Raw genomic sequence first — 16,945 nt, 5'->3', positions numbered from 1 at the left:
CAAGGATTTCCGTATTAGGCAAGACTTTCATTACTAGTAGCTATTCTAGATCTTGTTCATCTTACGCGGTCACTCACAGAGCCTCAATCGGTCTAAACCTGGTCGGCATATCCCCATGAATTATATCCCCGGCCTGAATCAGTCTAGAGATCGGTTCGTTTTATTTCGTGCTGACAAGATGAACTAGTGTCCTTGTCCGTCTCTGTTCTCTGGGTCTCTCTGGGTCTCTGGGAAGAAATAGCCCTACGAGTCCACAAAAATACTTTATCGCCAAACAGAGCCCAGGCGTTACGAGCTATTTTGGGCTGCGTTGAAACGCTGCTAATCGAGCGGCGTTGAAAAACCCGTGCTCAGTACTGTCTGATGTTCTAATCTATTTCCTAGGGTCCCTTCACAATGGACCCTGGTTCGAGACATGATACAACCAACGGTATCAGATCTTAAGGCCTTGACCATCAATTCAGAGAAGAAAGAAAAAGGCGCTCGGCTTTGTTTGCTGCAAGTCATGCTACCTATCTTATTATTACTTGCTTACGTCTGCAAGAAAGAGCTAGAGCTAAATAGTTCCTCGAGCAATTCGCCCAGCCTTGTTATTTCTTCAAATGACCCTTCGATAATTAGCCCCTGACTTATTTAAGTGAGTGTCGAGGACGTTGATGGACGCGCGTCACCTGCGCCAAGACCTCAAACAACGACGCTATGCGCGGACTCCCCACCATACGTTTACCCCTGTCTTTTTTTCAACGTGCCGAGGAGGTTCGACGGCCAGCTCATGCTGCTCAGGGTCTTCCACGATTTGGTAATCCTAGTTCATATGAAAAGACGTGGGCATAATATTTTGAGACTCAAGCGTCCCGGCTGGCGAAGCCGGAGTGGCTTAGGTATCGAACTTATCGTCTCGTCACACTCGGCCAACAGATCCCCGTCATTCTTATTCCTACCATGCTAAGCAGCTGGATTGCTTCTTTCTCTTTCAAATAATATTATGGTTTCCCCCGCAGACATGAGTTGCTGTTCCCGTTTTTAGACTGTTTTAATCCATCCTCATATCTGTTCTTAGCCCCGGCTGGCCACGCACGACTGACGAATCTGTCCCACCGTACTGGATACATATTTTGCCTCCTTTACCGTCCTTACCGGCATACCATAAAGACTAGAAATAACCCCGGAACCCACTAATAGATACTTACTTCAATGTTTCGGTTATAGCATTTGGCATCTGGCATCCTGTGTTGTTATCGACTATTTGGACGGGGGAATAAAGACATCTCGAAGACATCTCGGCACTATAGCTATCACGCTAAGGCGGCTTTTAATCACCCAATATGAAGACAGCAACGACGATACTTGCTCTGATAGCAAGTGTATTAGCCATACCAGCAGGCGCACGTAATATACCAAGTAGCACCGGCCAGCCTAAAGTTGTAAGCTTGACTACTCAACGACAAACTATACGAAACCCGGTAAAGCGGGATCGTTTACGGCGGAGAGATGGCACAGTTCAGGTTGGATTAGACAATGAGGTATGGATCCTGTGATATAGGGGTCTCCAAAGACACGTCTGCTAACTCTTTTATAGGAAACATTATATTTTATCAACGGTACATTAGGAACGCCGGCACAGTCTATACGAATGCACCTAGATACTGGTAGCAGTGATCTCTGGGTTAATACAGCATCCTCTGCACTCTGTTCTACGTCATCAAAGCCCTGCGCTTTTGCCGGAACATATACAGCCAACTCGTCTTCTACTTACAATTACGTTGGAAGTTGGTTTAATATCTCCTACGTCGATGGCTCCGGGGCCACTGGAGACTATGTCACCGACACGTTTACTATTGGCGGAACGACGTTGGAGGATTTCCAATTTGGAGTCGGGTACACGAGTTCCTCCGAACAAGGCATTCTCGGTATCGGCTATGCTGTCAACGAAGTACAAGTTGGAAGAGCAGGAAAGGCATCGTACGAAAACTTGCCAATGAAGATGAAGTCAGCTGGCCAGATACAACGAAATGCTTACAGCTTATGGTTGAACGATCTCGATGCGAATACGGGGAGCATTCTGTTTGGAGGAGTGGACACCGCGCAGTACACGGGAAGCCTCCAGACGCTCCCGATCCAAGCTAACAATGGCGTCTACTCGGAATTTCTGATCACGTTGACTTCTCTGTCGGTGGGCAACACAACTATCGCGGATAACCAGGCTCTTGCGGTTCTACTCGACTCCGGTTCCTCGCTCACCTACTTACCCGATGACATGGTTGAGGATATATATGAGGCGGTCGATGCGCAATACGATTCGAGCACAGGTGCGGCATACGTCCCATGCTCTTTAGCTCAGCAGACAGCGACTATGGACTTCGTATTCTCAGCCCCGACGATCTCAGTGGATATGAACGAGCTTGTGTTGGACCTAGTGACGGCGAATGGACAACGACCCACATTCTCAAATGGTGTGACGGCTTGTCTATTCGGCATCTCCCCAGCCGGTACGGGGACTAACGTGTTGGGCGATACTTTTCTTCGATCTGCTTATGTCGTATACGACCTTGACAACAACGAGATCTCGCTTGCGAAAACGAACTTTAACACGACGGAATCCAATATCGAGGAGATCCCTAGTGGCACGGGAATCCCGAACGCTACTGCGGTATCCAATTCCGTAGCAGCGACGTCAGGCCTTGTTAGGGGCACCGGAAATGGCAATGCCGGCCTGGGTGACAGCACAACTAATAGCACTGCACCAACCGGCGCCAGTTTTTCGACGGCGGCCCTAATGTTGCCTTTCGGAGTGTCTATATTGATCGCGATACTATAAATATTTTGAAAGGAGATTTATACCCATGGATATTGTTCTGATAGGATCTTGGATTGTTGGGCGATATTTTTAGCAAGCATTGCGAGGCGTTCGGGCTTGGGGTTTTTAGGCTCACGTAAAGCCGCTACGACATAAAATACCGGTATAGATGACCGAGGAATGACAAGAGCATGGCATAGTTGTATGATATCCTCGACGGGCTTCGGAGGCAGCGTTTGACGGGTCGGGTTGCATTTATAGCATGGTCATATCTGGTGATTATGGAGCTTAGCAGAGGAGCTAGGCGTTGGATAAATTTGATATTAATTACACATGACGTTTGTTTTGTCGACTATCTGGATCCACCTGTAGCAATTGTGTGTCGTATTTGCCTTTTTACGCGCTTATCATCTCTGATAGGCTTGGCCACAAGTCTTCACAACGCAGGCGCCTTTGACGAAATACTCATCTAGGTACTCTTCTCGCTCACTGTCAGCAACTTTAGCGACTGACAAAAGCACTTATCGATTTCCTGTACTCACATACTAGAAGAGCGTATGATGCTATGATGTTGTACCGACGCCGTTTCTTCCAAGCATGGAACGTTAGAAGCATGGCACGAAATGAAAATTGTTCGGCCGTCTGCTAGAATTTTCTCAACGTGACCGAGACGCATTTCACTCCACCCAGTAAACTATCACGGCCATATTTTTTCCACAATTTTGCGGTCCAAATTCAGGTTTGTAATCGGTGATGGTGCGGTAGGTAAGATGCTCGTTACCTATCACTAGTACCGACGCTGACTAGCCTAATTTTTGATATTCGCAAACGAGATATGCCACCCCTATTATCGGCGACAGTACCACTAGTAGCAGTAGCAGTAGAAGGAATATTATGAACAGCAGGAGCGGTAGCATTAATAATAGCAGTAGAAACGTCCACATCGCAAAGAGCTAGTCAATCGTCTATTCCTCGCAACCCGCCGCGGTGTTTAGGGCGTAGAACTGTTTGTTTGTAATGATACAGGTCTTTTCCAGGTGGAAGAGATCGGATCAGGGCTGGATGAGCTTGTACAAACGTGTGTCGTAATATGTGAGGCGGGAAGTTTGGGCTGCCGGTAGATGTGAGTTCTCGACGTCTAGTTGGAATGGGAAAGAGACTCAAATTATTGCTAATGAGTGTCTTAAAGGTTGTTCAAGAGAAGGTTGCCTTAGTTTATATTCAGGTGGCTGGCCTATAGGTTATAACCCCGCATATGCAATGATATTTTATGACAAGTCATTTGATATCGGGTAGGTACCTACCCGTTGAAGAGTTTCTTCGCCGGGTTTCAGTATCGACAAAGGGGAAAACGCCCTTGGAGACTAGCCAGAACACAGGAAGAGGCCTGAGGCCCAAGATGGTCATAAAAAAGAACGATATAAACAAATCATCAAACTACCTGGTTACAATAGGAATCGTCTATATTGTTGAGAGATACTCTCATAGACGAGATAATTTCCCCTGATTTACAAGGTATGGTAATGATAGGTACCTTATGCTTATAAACTCCAAGTCGTGAAACAGGTTGACTTAGAACGGATTCTATTCTTTTATCCAGAATCTCATTGAAGGAGCATTGGGGTGGTGCTAACCAAAGACTCCCCTCCCCCCCTATTTCCCCGATTTCCACGTCCATGAACCCCAGGGCCTTGGCACCGATGAAGCGTGAGCGAACCCAGCCAATCTTCTCCATTTACAAAAGCCTCGTCCCTTCTCCCACAAAGACCTCAGCATCCATACCTCCCCCATCCCTCCAACTTTCACCTCCCTACCCCCCCCCCTTACCTACTCCCCTATCCCCATCACCTAACCCCATTCAACACTGCAGCGAAGCAGGGACCTTAGGATCCTTCCCCGCGCCGCGCAGGAACCTCTCGCAGTCGAACGGCCGGCCCGCGTCGCCGTGCGCCGTCATGTACGCGTCGACCCAGCACAGCGGGCACGCGACGTAATCCGCGTTCGCGAAGGCGAGCTGCGGCCGCGCGTCCCGCGACGCCGTCGCCGAGTGGCACGGGCACGGGCACGCTACGCTCGGCCACGTGGTCCCGTCCGGGGCCCGGATCACCGCGTTCGCGTTCGCGGCCGCGGAGGAGGAAGGCGATGTTGGGGAGGAGTAGTAGTAAGGGCGCGCTTGGTTCGCTTGCTCCCGTTCCCGTTCCCGTTGCATGGTTGCGAGTATGGAAGCTGTTGAAGCTGAGCAGGGAGTGTACGGCGTGTAGGACACGGGCTCCGGGTCCGGGTCCGGGAAGGGCGGGTCGAATTGCGAACTCAGGTTGTCTCGGAGCCGCGGCGACGGCGGGTACAGCGTCCGCCACGCTTCTTCTTTCTCTGCGGCTGTGGTGGAGGCGCTGAGGCTGGTGGATATTAGGACGTGAGCGCTGTCGTTGCTATCATTGCTATTGGTAGAGATAGCCGGGGTGTATGTACTGCTGCTGCTGCTGCTGCTGCCAGTCTGCTGTTCAGGGACGGATGTGTTTGTGCTTTCGGTTGTTTGATCCGACATTGCCCTATACCTTATGGGAAGGACCTGGAACTCCGGAGACGAAGTCGGGATTTTGAGAAAGTTGGAGGCGCGTAGCTGATGTTTGTTCATCAGTAGACAGGATGTGCGCCCCGTCGAGGAATAGGAAAAGAGGCTGATTATTGCCAGCCAGATGTATCGTGGAAGTACGCTTAAGTTACGTTCAATAACCCTAGTGGAAACCGAAAAAGTGGTAGAAAGGACTGGGACGAATGGAATCAGTATAATTCACTATCAGCTGCTTCGAAAAAAGTAGTCGAAGGACAGCAAGGCGTGCTCTATGAGGCATCTGCGAGTGCGGTTCTCCTACTTGCCTGCTTCCTTTCGTGACCCAGCCAAGGGCTCGCAAGGCGAGATGATATTTCAGTAGTCATAAGAAGCATTGTGGAACATGATGACAGTAGAATAGCACAGGTCCGAATAAGAAGCTTGACACGAGGCTCGAGTCACGAGAGTCACGAGCAAGTGTTACCATGGGATAAAAGAAGGTTCCCCGTAAGAGGGCGATCTGAAGCATCGTGAATTGAAAATTTAGAGGCAAGGCCTGCTCAGATCGTCTTGTGGGTGTTGTCGGGAATGGAGGCGTATTGAAGAAAACTGTTTTATCCCCAATGACGTTGCGACACGGGATGACGCAGAGTCAGCCTGACTAGGTACTTGGGATGTTTCTCAGGTAGTTGGAGATCGTAGGACACATTTAAGGATCCGTACGGGTTCCACAAAGAGGCTCTGGTTGAAATCGATATCATGGACACTTCATTCACTTACTCACCATAGATGGGTGTGGTACAAAACGTCCCTGTTTATGCCCATTCCTCAAGTAGCAAGTCTTATCGAGCTTGATTTTGAACGGCATGGAAAGGTCATACCTAGCTCTTGTATGAAATCTGCAGCTGGCTCGGGAAGGAAATGGTTGTATGGATAGAATGCCTCGACGTTATGATCCGTTGATACTCTCCTATATTTACTATGCCCCAAGATTATGTTGAATAACATTAGACAGAACACCGACTTATGAACAAGACTTGGCGGATAAACATTATATGTAACGATCGGGAATTGGAGCGGAAACGCACATATAGGTCGATATGTTGATTTGCTTGCCATATTGCCTCATGCTCGGTGCGCAGGTTGTAAATATATTCCTGCGCCTGTCATCTCTAATCAATAGAAGAGTTGTCTTAGTGATGAAGAGATGGTGATAAGTGAACACCAAATAATGAATGGATAATGATTTCTAGTGTTCTTGGTGTCAGCAAGCAAGGGCTACCTAATATTATTTCGGTACACTTCTGCACCTCGCGGAAGCCTGCAGATCGAATCAAACAGCCATTGAAATAGCAGCTCTCGTCGTAGTCATTCCTCGTAAGTAATTATATTGCACACCCAGATCATCAGCGAGATCATCAATAGCCCCTTTAGTACTCGAAATCATCATCCACGGACGGTCCCTTGTTTTTCGTTACACTTTCTTGCTTCCTGTACATCTCTGCCACTTGACGACTACTCGTTGCCTCGTCGGGCTTCTTGTCATCTCGAAGCTTGATGAATCTTGGAAATCGCAAACTAATTCCCTTCTCACCGGATGGGTCGACATTCTCCTTTATTCCAGCTTTATATCGAGGACTGAGCGTCAAGTCCGCAGTTCTGACTTCCCAGACGTAGCGAGGTTCGAACCAGACGTCTGGCTGATGCTGCCCACCTGACGAATGCGCGTAGAATGGTTTGGGCCGGTCGATGACAATTTCAGAGAGTTGCTTGTGAAGTTCTTCAAGGACCTGTTCCGAAAACCCGGTACCAATATTGCAAATCGTCTCGTAGGTGTCAGACGCCGCGTTATAGCATGCGAGGAGAAAAGCACCATAAACCGAGGTACGCTTGCCTTTGCCGTAGTAGGCACCGAGTACAACAAGGTCAAGGGAGTCACCAACTCCCGACAGGTAGTCTTTCTTGATCTGCTTCGCTGTTAGTAACAGTTATCGATTAGACCTGTTGAAGTCTTACCTTGAGCCAATTACGACTTCGTTTGCTAGGCTCGTATCCACTCTCCGAGCCGTCAAGCATCTTGACCATCAGACCCTCACAGGAGGCCTTGACACTCTCGTCTAGGAATGTCTGGATCTCCTCGAGCTCCCTGCCATTCATATGAGTTGCAAAAGAAAACTCGCCTTCTACTGGCTGGAAGGCGTCGTAAAGCAACTCGCGACGTTCTCGGAGCGGCTTTTCGACTACCGGATCCCCATTCAAAAATAGCAGGTCAAATGCGAACACGCAGACTTTGACTTTCACCTCTTCCAGCTTGACGTCCTTCTTCTTTCTAGTCATTAATTGTTGGAAGGGAAGGACTTTCTTCTCATCAACATCCCAGGCTACTGTCTCGCAGTCTAGAACGAAACTCTTGGTACCATCTTTGACCCATGTATTGAGCTTTGCAAGAATATCGGGATATTTCTTGGATAAATCCTCCGAATTTCTCGAGAAAATGGACGCAACCCCCTTGGCAGCTTCCTTTGTGGCACCAGGAAGAGCATCGATATACTCATCCGAAGAGTCTTTGGCGACATAGTGGATTTGTGCTCTCTCACCATCGTACTTATACTCGCAAGTAAATGTCTGATTTTCGAAACGATCCAAAACCTCCGTGATTGCCTTTGTAGGTTTCGCAAGCATGGGCTTCAAAGGCACCCCTGGGCGGAGTTTGCAAGTCTCTTTTAACCTCATGATGCCGTTCTTGACCATTGCCGGGATAATGACATCCCAGCTGGGAAGTTCACTAAGATACGTTAGAGCGGTCAGTTGACGATTTGACATGTCACTAACCTGTATACAGTCTTCAACATAGCTTCTGCTTGTTCTATCTCCTTGGTGCTGGGTACCCCCCCTTTTTGCTCCGCCTCGTGGCATATTATAGCTTGTGCTATGGATACGAGAACCGTTTTCTCTGCTAACCCTAGTCTCAGCTTTCCCTCGAGAAACCGAATTAGGTACTTGGCCTCGCTGGGCCCTCCCTTGTCCTTCTGAATATCGACCTTGCCGGTCGAGTGGGCATCAGCAGCTGACAACAGCTTTTTGATTCCGTCGACTTTCCTTCCTTGAGCACCGTTCCCAGTCACGGTTGCAATATCCATCAAACCTTTGTGCACAGCTCTGATTGTCAATGGTTTAGGTTTGAACATGGTAGGCTGAGTTGATCTGCTCTTCACTGCAACAAGACCTAGATCGCCAATTTCTTTTTGATCCGCCTTTATTACTTGTAGACTCCGTCCCGTAGTCTCGCCTATAGCCTTCATGATGAGTGATTCGCCAATACCCAACTCAATGCCGGCATAATCAGGGGCTAATTTGTTGATCATCAATAGCACTGTTGGAAGAAAGTCGTCGGGGGTCAAACGTAGTACTTGTCGGAGGAACGAAGCACAATATTCGGTGATTATGAGTCGTTTTGTTGTAAGTTCTATGAGGGAGAACGTTGTACATAACGCGGCATAGGGCACCGGTGTGTCAGGTTTCCAATCGGGATATGGGTCTTGCGTCTTGCCCTGAAGCTTAGTCTGGATCTTTTCTCGGGCTTTCGCTGCAACCTCCGGCTTCTCTTCATCGGACTCTTCCTTCTCTACCTCGGATGCGGATTCTGATGCTTCTTCTTTAATATCTGCATCCCCTTTCTTAGGTGAGGGTGTACCTTTCTTCGCGGCGATTGGTGTTGTCTTGGTAGAGGGGTTTTTGGGTGATCTTTTCCTAGGAGTAGTCTGCTTCTTGGGTTTTGTCGGCTCTGCATCAGCCATGACCTCATCTTCTTCGTCATCGTCCTCAATCCGGGGGCGGGTCTTTCGCTGCCTTTTCACCACAGGTGCCTCGTCCTCCAACTTATCCTCGGGTTCCTCAGCTTTGACCTTTGTAGGCTGTTTCTTTTTGTTCTTCGGGGAAGAGGGTGTTCGAGATCGCTTCTTCGTATCTTTTGGAGGATCACTATCCTCTTTCACATTGGCCTCAGACTTTGATTTTGGTGACGGCGATTCACGTGCATCCGGGGCAGATTCTGGCTCGTCATTCGTCTTCTTGGCCGACTTCGTACTGAACGAAAGCTTCGTCTGCTGAGGAGCAGGCTTTGGGCCATTTGGTTGACCGAAGAACTTCCTAACATAGTCGTTAGCAAGGAGTGAGTTATACGGCGCAGTATGCCAGGAAGACCCACCCTAAGGTGGTCTGCGAAGATTTCACATACCCCAAGGTAGCCTGCTTGGGTGCCATCTTGAGTAGTCTGAAGGACGTACTCGTGGCAATTTGGAGGCAAAGACGACGTGAGGCCACACTGGTGAAAAAATGATGTTCGAAGAAGAATTGAGGGACCCTAGTAAGTACTTTAATGTGGCTTGCTATAGGCATTCACGTGGCACAGGTTTGGAGTATCGTATCAGATATCACTATATTAGATAGGAGGCGCGACCACTAACTTCCTCCGACGTGACGCGACTTCCGAAAAACTAACCGCGTTAATGAGCAGTGACGCGAAATTTGCAGGCATCATACAGTGCCGATATCGTATTAGAAGGTATTTGTGTACTGTATGCAATATCGAAAGCTTTATCGATAAGGATGCTGCGATATTTCACGGGTAAAATCGAATTGATATTTCTGAAATTCTACCTAGTATGGACTCGGATTTCATGATAGAAATATGAGGGCTACTCGTACGTTGCCGCACCTGTTTCGAAGGTCGCCATGCCTTGGCCCTTCGGCTTCCAGGTCTTGTCTACCAAATTGGCGACGCACCTACAGTATCCAGCCAGCCCAGCCTCTCTCATCGGATGACATCAAGGCTGAGATGCTGGGACGCCCAGCTCAATGGATACGGGACATCTTATCACCGACCAATTCCACCTTGCTCAACATTGTCCTCGCGGACTTGATACCCAGAGAGTGCCTAGCAAAGGGTACGAATATCAAGAGTATCTCAAAGAAGAATGAGCTTCCCGACGGCCACCATCTTGTGTACTTCCCGCTCCAGAAGACCCTTTTGGAATTGTGCCCCGACGGCACAGATCCGTCTCACAGCCCCGGCGATCCATTTGTGCGGCGCATGTGGGCCGGTGGCTCCATCGACTTCAACAGAAATTTCAAGCTGAGCTCGGCCTCCGTTGATTGCAAGGAGAGCATAGAAGACGTCACTTTCAAAGGCCCCTCGGGCCAAGAGAAGATATTCGTCACCGTACTGCGCGATTACATGGTGAGTGCTGACCGCACCGTTATGTCGGGCAGAGACTTGCCGAGGATAAGGGAAAAAAGAAGCCTGGTATTCATGCGCGGTTTGGGCAAAGAGCAGGCTCGCGAAAATCTCGTAAAGTCGGAAGGAGAAAGAGATAGGATCGTCAAGGGTATGTCTGCATCATCCCAGCACTCTTTATTATTAGCCTACAGTATTTCTATTGCTCGTAAAGTCCCGTGATCATGCCTGACATTCCAGCTTAGCTTCCAATGAGCCCGACTACTCATTCACACTCACGCCAACACCCAGACTTCTGTTCTACTTTAGCGCGTTGTCATTTAATTCACACTCCATCCATTTGGACACCGAGTACTGCCGGAAAGTAGAGGGCCACCGCAACTTACTAGTACATGGACCTCTCTCCCTCATCCTAATGCTTAGCGCAGTCAAGTCGCAACTTAAAAAGGAGGAAAAAATCGTGAAGATCGATTATCGGAACCTAGCTCCTCTCTATGCTAATGAGCCTTTACGCGTTTGTGTTAGGCGCGTCGAGGAACCACATGACGGCACACAACGAGATTGGGAGGTTTGGGTAGAAGATCGGGATGGAGGCCTTGCGGTACGAGGTACTGCTAGAACTGATCTAAAATAGACAATACGCGCCAAATGTAAGCCGAAAGAAGATCCTGAACAGAAAGAAGATATTGGTTGACATCTGCCGGTTAACATCTATGGGAACAAAAAGCATAGCTCGTATTTTCTTTGAGGCATGCCAATGTATAAATGGAAATGAAATGTTAGGAACATCAAAGATTTCTATCACAATATCGTACAAGGTCGGCGATTAATCAGAAGACAGGTAATCAAGAATCATCGATGATTATATTTTACTTCTCTATTTTCCCATGTCCACCGTGTTAACCTAGGTGATATATATAATTACAAGTGCTTACGTCCGCAAAATAGGGAAGTGCTATAAGTAATCGTTCCAGTTCATTTGCTTCTCATTCATGTATTCGGCACCTTGAATTCATTGCAGCTGTGCTTCAAAATGCCGATCGTAAAACCGAAAATAACAAGCCCGAATGTAGAAGCCAGCCCATATTACCCATTACCCCTTTCGCCTCGCCAATGCATCGTTATAAACCCCCATTTCTACTCATGCGAAGGCTGCCAACAGCCTCTTATCACTACCCGCCAAATAGAAATTTCCGTAAACTCGTTCCTGGAACCAGAAGTTTGACATATTGGCCATGGCCGCAGCATGTCGTCCTATAAAGGAGATTGGTGACACTACAAATAGTAGTCACTTATAATAAAAGTGTGATCAACGTCGATCGCATATAATCAATTATCGTTCAGGAGTACGACTTCGTTTGAGAAAAAGATTGACAACAAAGCCAACCGCAAGTATACGCCATTCAAATTATTCCTAGTTCGAATGTCGGCAAACCCGGATCGGTTGTTGCAAAGGGGTATCGAAAAAATAGCAGGAGAGAAAGCATAAAACCATCTTCTCCTTCCGCCTAGGTAATAGGAGCTAAGAATGGGCTGAGCATAAGCTCATCCGCGCTTGGTCGCAGATTATGGTCTATCTCGAAGGTCTGGCTCAAGAATGTCTGCGCCTCGGTGCTGGCGCTCTCCGGAATAGTAGGCGCAGCTTTCCCACCACCAATCTTGAAGATGGCTTGCAACTGACTGCAATCAGGGAAAGGGTGTGTACCTGTCATCATCTCGACAACTAAACAGCCGAGAGACCAGATATCAGCCTTGCGGGTGTATGAGGTCTGCTTGACCACCTCGGGAGCCATCCAAAACACCGAACCTTGAAGTGAAGGTCTATGCTTGTTGTTGTTGGCACCGCTGAGGATGTTAGAAGCTTCGAGCTTCTTGCTGATTCCAAAATCGGATATCTTGATTGTACCCTTGTTGTCTACGAGGATATTGGCGCCCTTGATATCGCGGTGGATGATGTCTCGGTTGTGTAGGTATGAGAGTCCATTCAAAATCTGCCTCACAAAGCTGCGGACCAGAGGTTCGGGCAGTGCGCCATACGAATTGAGCATCGTCTGAACGGAGCCACCAGGAACGTACTCGAGGAAAATGTTCAGGTGTTCCGCCGACGAGCTGCATCCGAGATATTGAACAATATTTGCGTGCCGAAGATCTCGCAGCAAACCAATCTCTCGTTTTAGAGCCTCGATCATGCTCTTCTTTCGCGCGTCCGTGGCGCTGTTGGCACCGGGCGACGGCGCCTCGACCTGCTTGACGGCAAGAAGTTCACCAGTCACAGCATGCAGAGCCAAGTACACGCTACCAAACGATCCCTGGCCGATCAATGCACCCTTCATCCATTTATTGTCGTCCCATGATTCCCCGGCTAGGAAACTTTGGAGCTCTTCGTCAGCATCCTCGCCATCCTCGCTCAGAGCTTGCGTGATTTCTTTCAGGGAACCTGAGCCCTGGGTGCTAGTTTCGTCGAAGTAGCTCTGGCGGGCGTGTCCTTCAGGGTCAGTGATGCTAATGGGATTACTATCGGAGCTACTGTCTGCGAACGAGACATAAGACTTGCGGTTGGGCTCGATAGGCGACTCCTCCTGAAGGGTATCTAAAACAGACGAAGCTACGGAGTCGCGGAATCCATGCGGCATTCGGCCCTGTATCTCACGAGCCCTGACTTTGGCAAGTTGGCCACCGCTTAACCACGAATCCGCGATGGTTGGGATGGGCGGCGCATCTTGGATGCTCGACGCGAAGCTGAGATTGCTAGCAACACTAAGACGGCTATTCACCTTGCTCAAGCGAGTGGACCTGCGCATAGATAACCGCGCGGTCCGATCGATATCTTCTCGAGGATGATCGGGGAAGTAGGAAGTGAGATCGGAAGCAATCAACTCGCTAGGCGGTCTCAAGCCACCAAATTGTCTGAGAAGTCCCTTACGCCTTGGAAAGGGTGACTTGGCTTCATTAGAGGCAGGCCGTTCCAGATCCCGGGCGGCATTATGAAGATTTCTCTCCCTATCCTGGAAAGATATCGGTGACAGCGGCTGCTGAAGTCCCTCGTTCCAACTTTCGCCTAATAACTTCTGGACCTTGAGCTGGCTTCTCTTGTCTTGCACATTCTCCAAGGCGCGTGCATGCGACTGTTGGGCTTCTTCCATGGCGATGGAGGCGGCTCGTTGCAATTCAGCTTCACCAGGCTCTCCAGAAGGTACCCTCCTAAGGATTAGACGATTTCTCTCCGGCCGCTTCTGATCCTTGATGATGCGCCATAGTTCGGTATCGCCGAGACGCCGAGATTGCTTAGGATCGGGGTCTACACCAGCTAATACCCAGAAACAATAATTGCGATCATGGTCCTCCCGCAAGGCAAATTTTCGTAATGTCACTCGCATAACCTCTTCGCAGTTGCTGCAGTCCGCGATCTTGACAACTTTCGTAACGCCGCCCGTAGATATGACGCGGATGACATCTTGGCCCTGTGGTAAAGCAGCCATCAGCGAACCATCCAGACTCGAGGCATTTCTCGTGTGATTAATTACCAGGCGGCCAGTCATAGTTGGCGATCCAGGTCCTCGTGCGCTCGAGTTAGGTGTCGTATTGACCATATACGGCTGAGCCTGTTGATACCGCTGCTGTCTAACAGCTCGGGCCTCGGAATTGGGCAAAGGGGAAGTAGGTCGGGACGCAGGCCTCCCCATCTCGGACATGGAGCTCATCGCCAGACTCGACATGTCAATCTGTCGAGAGTATCTTTTGTTTGCCGAGCCATGGCCCCGGCCACCAGAGTTAAAGGCACGCGGTGATCCTGTCGAGGAGGGAGTATATTGAGAATCTAATCCTCCAAAAGAATCCTATACTCAAGACGTTAGAAAACACATCCAGCCAAACCGTCGGGTTACCCCCCGAATGTCCCGTAAATATAGTACAGTGGCGACTCACCCGATTGCGCCTCTTTTGATTCGCGTACGCCTTCGTCCTGAGTTTCTTAATGCCGAGGAATAGTCGAACTCGATCGCCAACCTTCTCGATGCCCATCTCTTTGAGAACCTCCTTGTCCATCTCTAATAAATTCTCGCCATTGACGTTATTCTTCCTGAATAACTTTTCATACTCGCCGCACTTAACGCTCCTCAGGTAGTCGCATACTTGGTCCTCGGACCAATTCTTAACGGCGTCAGGGCCGTCGACGTCGGAGAATTCAGACTCGGTAGGGCTAGCAAAAGCCTGGCCGGTAGCATGGACGGCCGGTGCTCTTCTCGTGGGAGCCATACTGGACGGCTGGGCACTAGAGACTAAGGTGGCATTCGTGGAGGCCAGCGAAGCCGGAAAAGACGACTTCGAAGCTAGCATTGCCATTGTGTGCCTAGGTTATGCGTGTCGATTAGGGTTGATTATCCGCTGTCAGGTACGCATGGGAAAAGATTTGAATAGAGGAGATTGTATAAAAAAAAAAGAATAAAAAAAAGAGGAGACGAGTATAATTTTTTCTTTATTCCTCGAAGCGTTGATAATTCTTTTTTTTCTTCTCTCCGCTCCTTTTTGCGGGATCGGACAAAGAGTAGATTACGCCAGCGAGCGGTGTCGAAACGGAAAAATAAATTAGGGAGGTTTCGCAAATCGCCAGAGTGTGTCGATGATAAAGAGTGTGGAGTTTGGAGTTGGGATTTGGCAGGATTGGGATTGGGGGATGGGATTCAATGTTATTGCAGGAGACGATTTACAGGTACATTCTGCCTAGTATCACCTCGTACCTCCCCTAGCATATTTAGCACGCTTTGCAGGCGACAGGTACCTGACTATTCGCAGGTGTTGGTGTAACTTTAATTCCAAGGGTTCTATCTTAGTTGCAGGCTGACTAGCCCCACCTCCTTAGAATAGCTTAAGTCGTGGATCACTTACTATCCTATCCAAGTACCTTTTCCTACCCACTTTCCTCCATTATACAGTATCTAATCTAGGGTATTCTCACCGTCGATGAGGAGTGCCTGACCAGCTAAATGTGCAGTAGCGTTCGGGTTCGGGGGTTTCACTTTGCGGCCGCTACCGACGTAGGGAAGCATGAAATAAACTTTTTAACCACTAACAAGACTAACACCTTCTCGCGTATTCTTACTGTGTAGCACCAGTCGTTTGGGTGCATTTCTCCGATCGTGATTGGCCCGAAATAAACAAGAACGGGCGGTAGCTGATGCTGCTGATGTTGAAAAGTTGAAACTCGTCAAGGAGCGCACGGCCACTGGATCATAAAAACACAGTCCTGTCATCGACTCATCCACCTTAACCCACCAACCCACTCTGCCCACTATCTCGCATTTAATCGCCCATCGGACGAGAGATTCACTTGATTCGAGAACGATTCGCGGAGATACGTAATGTGAGGGAAACGGCACACACCGATACACCGTGGCAGAGCGTGTCTTCTCAGACGATGATCATTGCTCTCTGTTTCATTGCGCGTCTACCGTGACCATGTGACGCAAGCTGAAGATCAGAGGAGAAGAGTGAAAAAAAGGCCTTGACTTCCCAATTACATACCAACATACCTTGAGAACCTATGCCATATGCCTCCCTCGGGGCAATCATTAATACATTGTACATCACATAGTACATACAAACTACTCTATTTTTTGCAACCTCCCCATAATGCAAAACCGGATATACAAGCGTTGGTGTCCATGTGCGGGCGGCTACTCGTCGACAATCACATTCCGCCCCCATTTAAGATCGCGGCGTGCGTACCCCTTTAAGCTACATCCGTATATCCAATTTCGAACCCGAGCAGTTACTTAGACTGCCGTACGCTAGTCTACCCTTTACTACTACTAGTATGTAAAGTATCTGAGATTGCCTAGTTGTCCTAGCTGCCTAGTTGTTGAAGATGCATGTATTTTTATTCTTTAGGACCAGTGTTACAAATAGCTGGGCACATGACAAGGGCACTACTAATAATAAGACGTGTTGTCGTCAACCACAACCGTCAAGATCGTCGAAGAAAGCCCGGCAGAGGAAGCGGTAGTGAACAAAAGCTGAAGCATGGTGCCAGGGTAACCAATAACGGCGTCACCTCGATTGGACTGGCAGACTGGCCCTGGGACTGCTGGATCTCGTCCGCTATTATTCGCACCTAGGCACTCACTCGGCCGCTTCAGCAAGTCATATCCCACCTACAAGGTGGCATGTACAGGGGCTGACAAGACGATAGTGTATCCACAGGTGTGTATTTTAGGGGTCGATTGACAAGGGCTAGGCTATGATCTCCAACCTGAAACCCTCCAAGTTTCGACCAGCCGGATAAGATGGGTGCATTCGGAGCGTCAAGCGGGCTTGGGGCCTTTTTGTACCCTTCAGGGCCTTCACAGCCCTCACTCTTTGCCTC

At 48.9% G+C, this 16,945-nt stretch overlaps 5 protein-coding genes across 5 annotated transcripts; 2 read left to right on the top strand and 3 right to left on the bottom strand.

Annotated features, from left to right (window-relative positions):
• The first annotated feature begins 977 nt into the window (after nt 1-977).
• Nucleotides 978-2,948, top strand: F4807DRAFT_371535 (acid protease). The gene is made up of 2 exons (XM_047995683.1): nt 978-1,523; nt 1,580-2,948. Exons 1-2 carry the CDS (start codon nt 1,326-1,328, stop codon nt 2,816-2,818), a joined length of 1,437 nt encoding a protein of 478 aa, XP_047856962.1. The 5' UTR covers nt 978-1,325; the 3' UTR covers nt 2,819-2,948.
• Nucleotides 2,949-4,655: 1,707 nt separating this feature from the next.
• F4807DRAFT_457936 (uncharacterized protein) lies at nt 4,656-5,342 on the bottom strand (the record flags this gene model as incomplete). The annotated part of the gene is made up of 1 exon (XM_048001120.1): nt 4,656-5,342. The coding sequence occupies one exon, from the start codon at nt 5,340-5,342 to the stop codon at nt 4,656-4,658; it is 687 nt and encodes a 228-aa protein (XP_047856961.1).
• A 1,280-nt stretch (nt 5,343-6,622) lies between these two features.
• F4807DRAFT_371485 (ATP-dependent DNA ligase) lies at nt 6,623-9,855 on the bottom strand. Its single transcript, XM_047995681.1, has 4 exons — nt 9,586-9,855; nt 8,181-9,497; nt 7,365-8,133; nt 6,623-7,315 (listed from the first exon to the last, which is right to left on the bottom strand). Exons 1-4 carry the CDS (start codon nt 9,744-9,746, stop codon nt 6,779-6,781), a joined length of 2,784 nt encoding a protein of 927 aa, XP_047856960.1. The 5' UTR covers nt 9,747-9,855; the 3' UTR covers nt 6,623-6,778.
• Nucleotides 9,856-10,038: 183 nt separating this feature from the next.
• Nucleotides 10,039-11,218, top strand: F4807DRAFT_457934 (uncharacterized protein; the record flags this gene model as incomplete). Its single annotated transcript, XM_048001119.1, has 2 exons — nt 10,039-10,735; nt 10,830-11,218. The coding sequence occupies 2 exons, from the start codon at nt 10,039-10,041 to the stop codon at nt 11,216-11,218; spliced, it is 1,086 nt and encodes a 361-aa protein (XP_047856959.1).
• A 225-nt stretch (nt 11,219-11,443) lies between these two features.
• Nucleotides 11,444-15,268, bottom strand: F4807DRAFT_416139 (kinase-like domain-containing protein). Its single transcript, XM_047997106.1, has 2 exons — nt 14,509-15,268; nt 11,444-14,420 (listed from the first exon to the last, which is right to left on the bottom strand). Exons 1-2 carry the CDS (start codon nt 14,923-14,925, stop codon nt 12,093-12,095), a joined length of 2,745 nt encoding a protein of 914 aa, XP_047856958.1. The 5' UTR covers nt 14,926-15,268; the 3' UTR covers nt 11,444-12,092.
• Between the last annotated feature and the right edge of the window lie 1,677 nt (nt 15,269-16,945).

Source organism: Annulohypoxylon truncatum (assembly GCF_022578515.1).
Source record: "Annulohypoxylon truncatum strain CBS 140777 unplaced genomic scaffold F4807scaffold_7, whole genome shotgun sequence".
In the NCBI taxonomy this organism is placed as follows: domain Eukaryota; kingdom Fungi; phylum Ascomycota; class Sordariomycetes; order Xylariales; family Hypoxylaceae; genus Annulohypoxylon; species Annulohypoxylon truncatum.
The sequence above is the reverse complement of the archived record's forward strand: the minus strand, read 5'-3'. Positions and strand labels throughout refer to the sequence as shown.

Excerpts from the sequence above, each read along its gene's own strand:
- F4807DRAFT_371535 (XM_047995683.1), top strand. The coding sequence starts at position 1,326 with ATGAAGACAGCAACGACGATACTTGCTCTGATAGCAAGTGTATTAGCC. Across the intron at positions 1,524-1,579 it reads AGGTTGGATTAGACAATGAG|GAAACATTATATTTTATCAA; the intron begins GTATGGATCCTG and ends ACTCTTTTATAG.
- F4807DRAFT_371485 (XM_047995681.1), bottom strand. The coding sequence starts at position 9,746 with ATGCCTATAGCAAGCCACATTAAAGTACTTACTAGGGTCCCTCAATTC. Across the intron at positions 9,498-9,585 it reads CCCAAGCAGGCTACCTTGGG|GAAGTTCTTCGGTCAACCAA; the intron begins GTATGTGAAATC and ends CGACTATGTTAG. Across the intron at positions 8,134-8,180 it reads ATGTTGAAGACTGTATACAG|TGAACTTCCCAGCTGGGATG; the intron begins GTTAGTGACATG and ends AACGTATCTTAG.
- F4807DRAFT_416139 (XM_047997106.1), bottom strand. The coding sequence starts at position 14,925 with ATGGCAATGCTAGCTTCGAAGTCGTCTTTTCCGGCTTCGCTGGCCTCC. Across the intron at positions 14,421-14,508 it reads ATCAAAAGAGGCGCAATCGG|GATTCTTTTGGAGGATTAGA; the intron begins GTGAGTCGCCAC and ends TCTTGAGTATAG.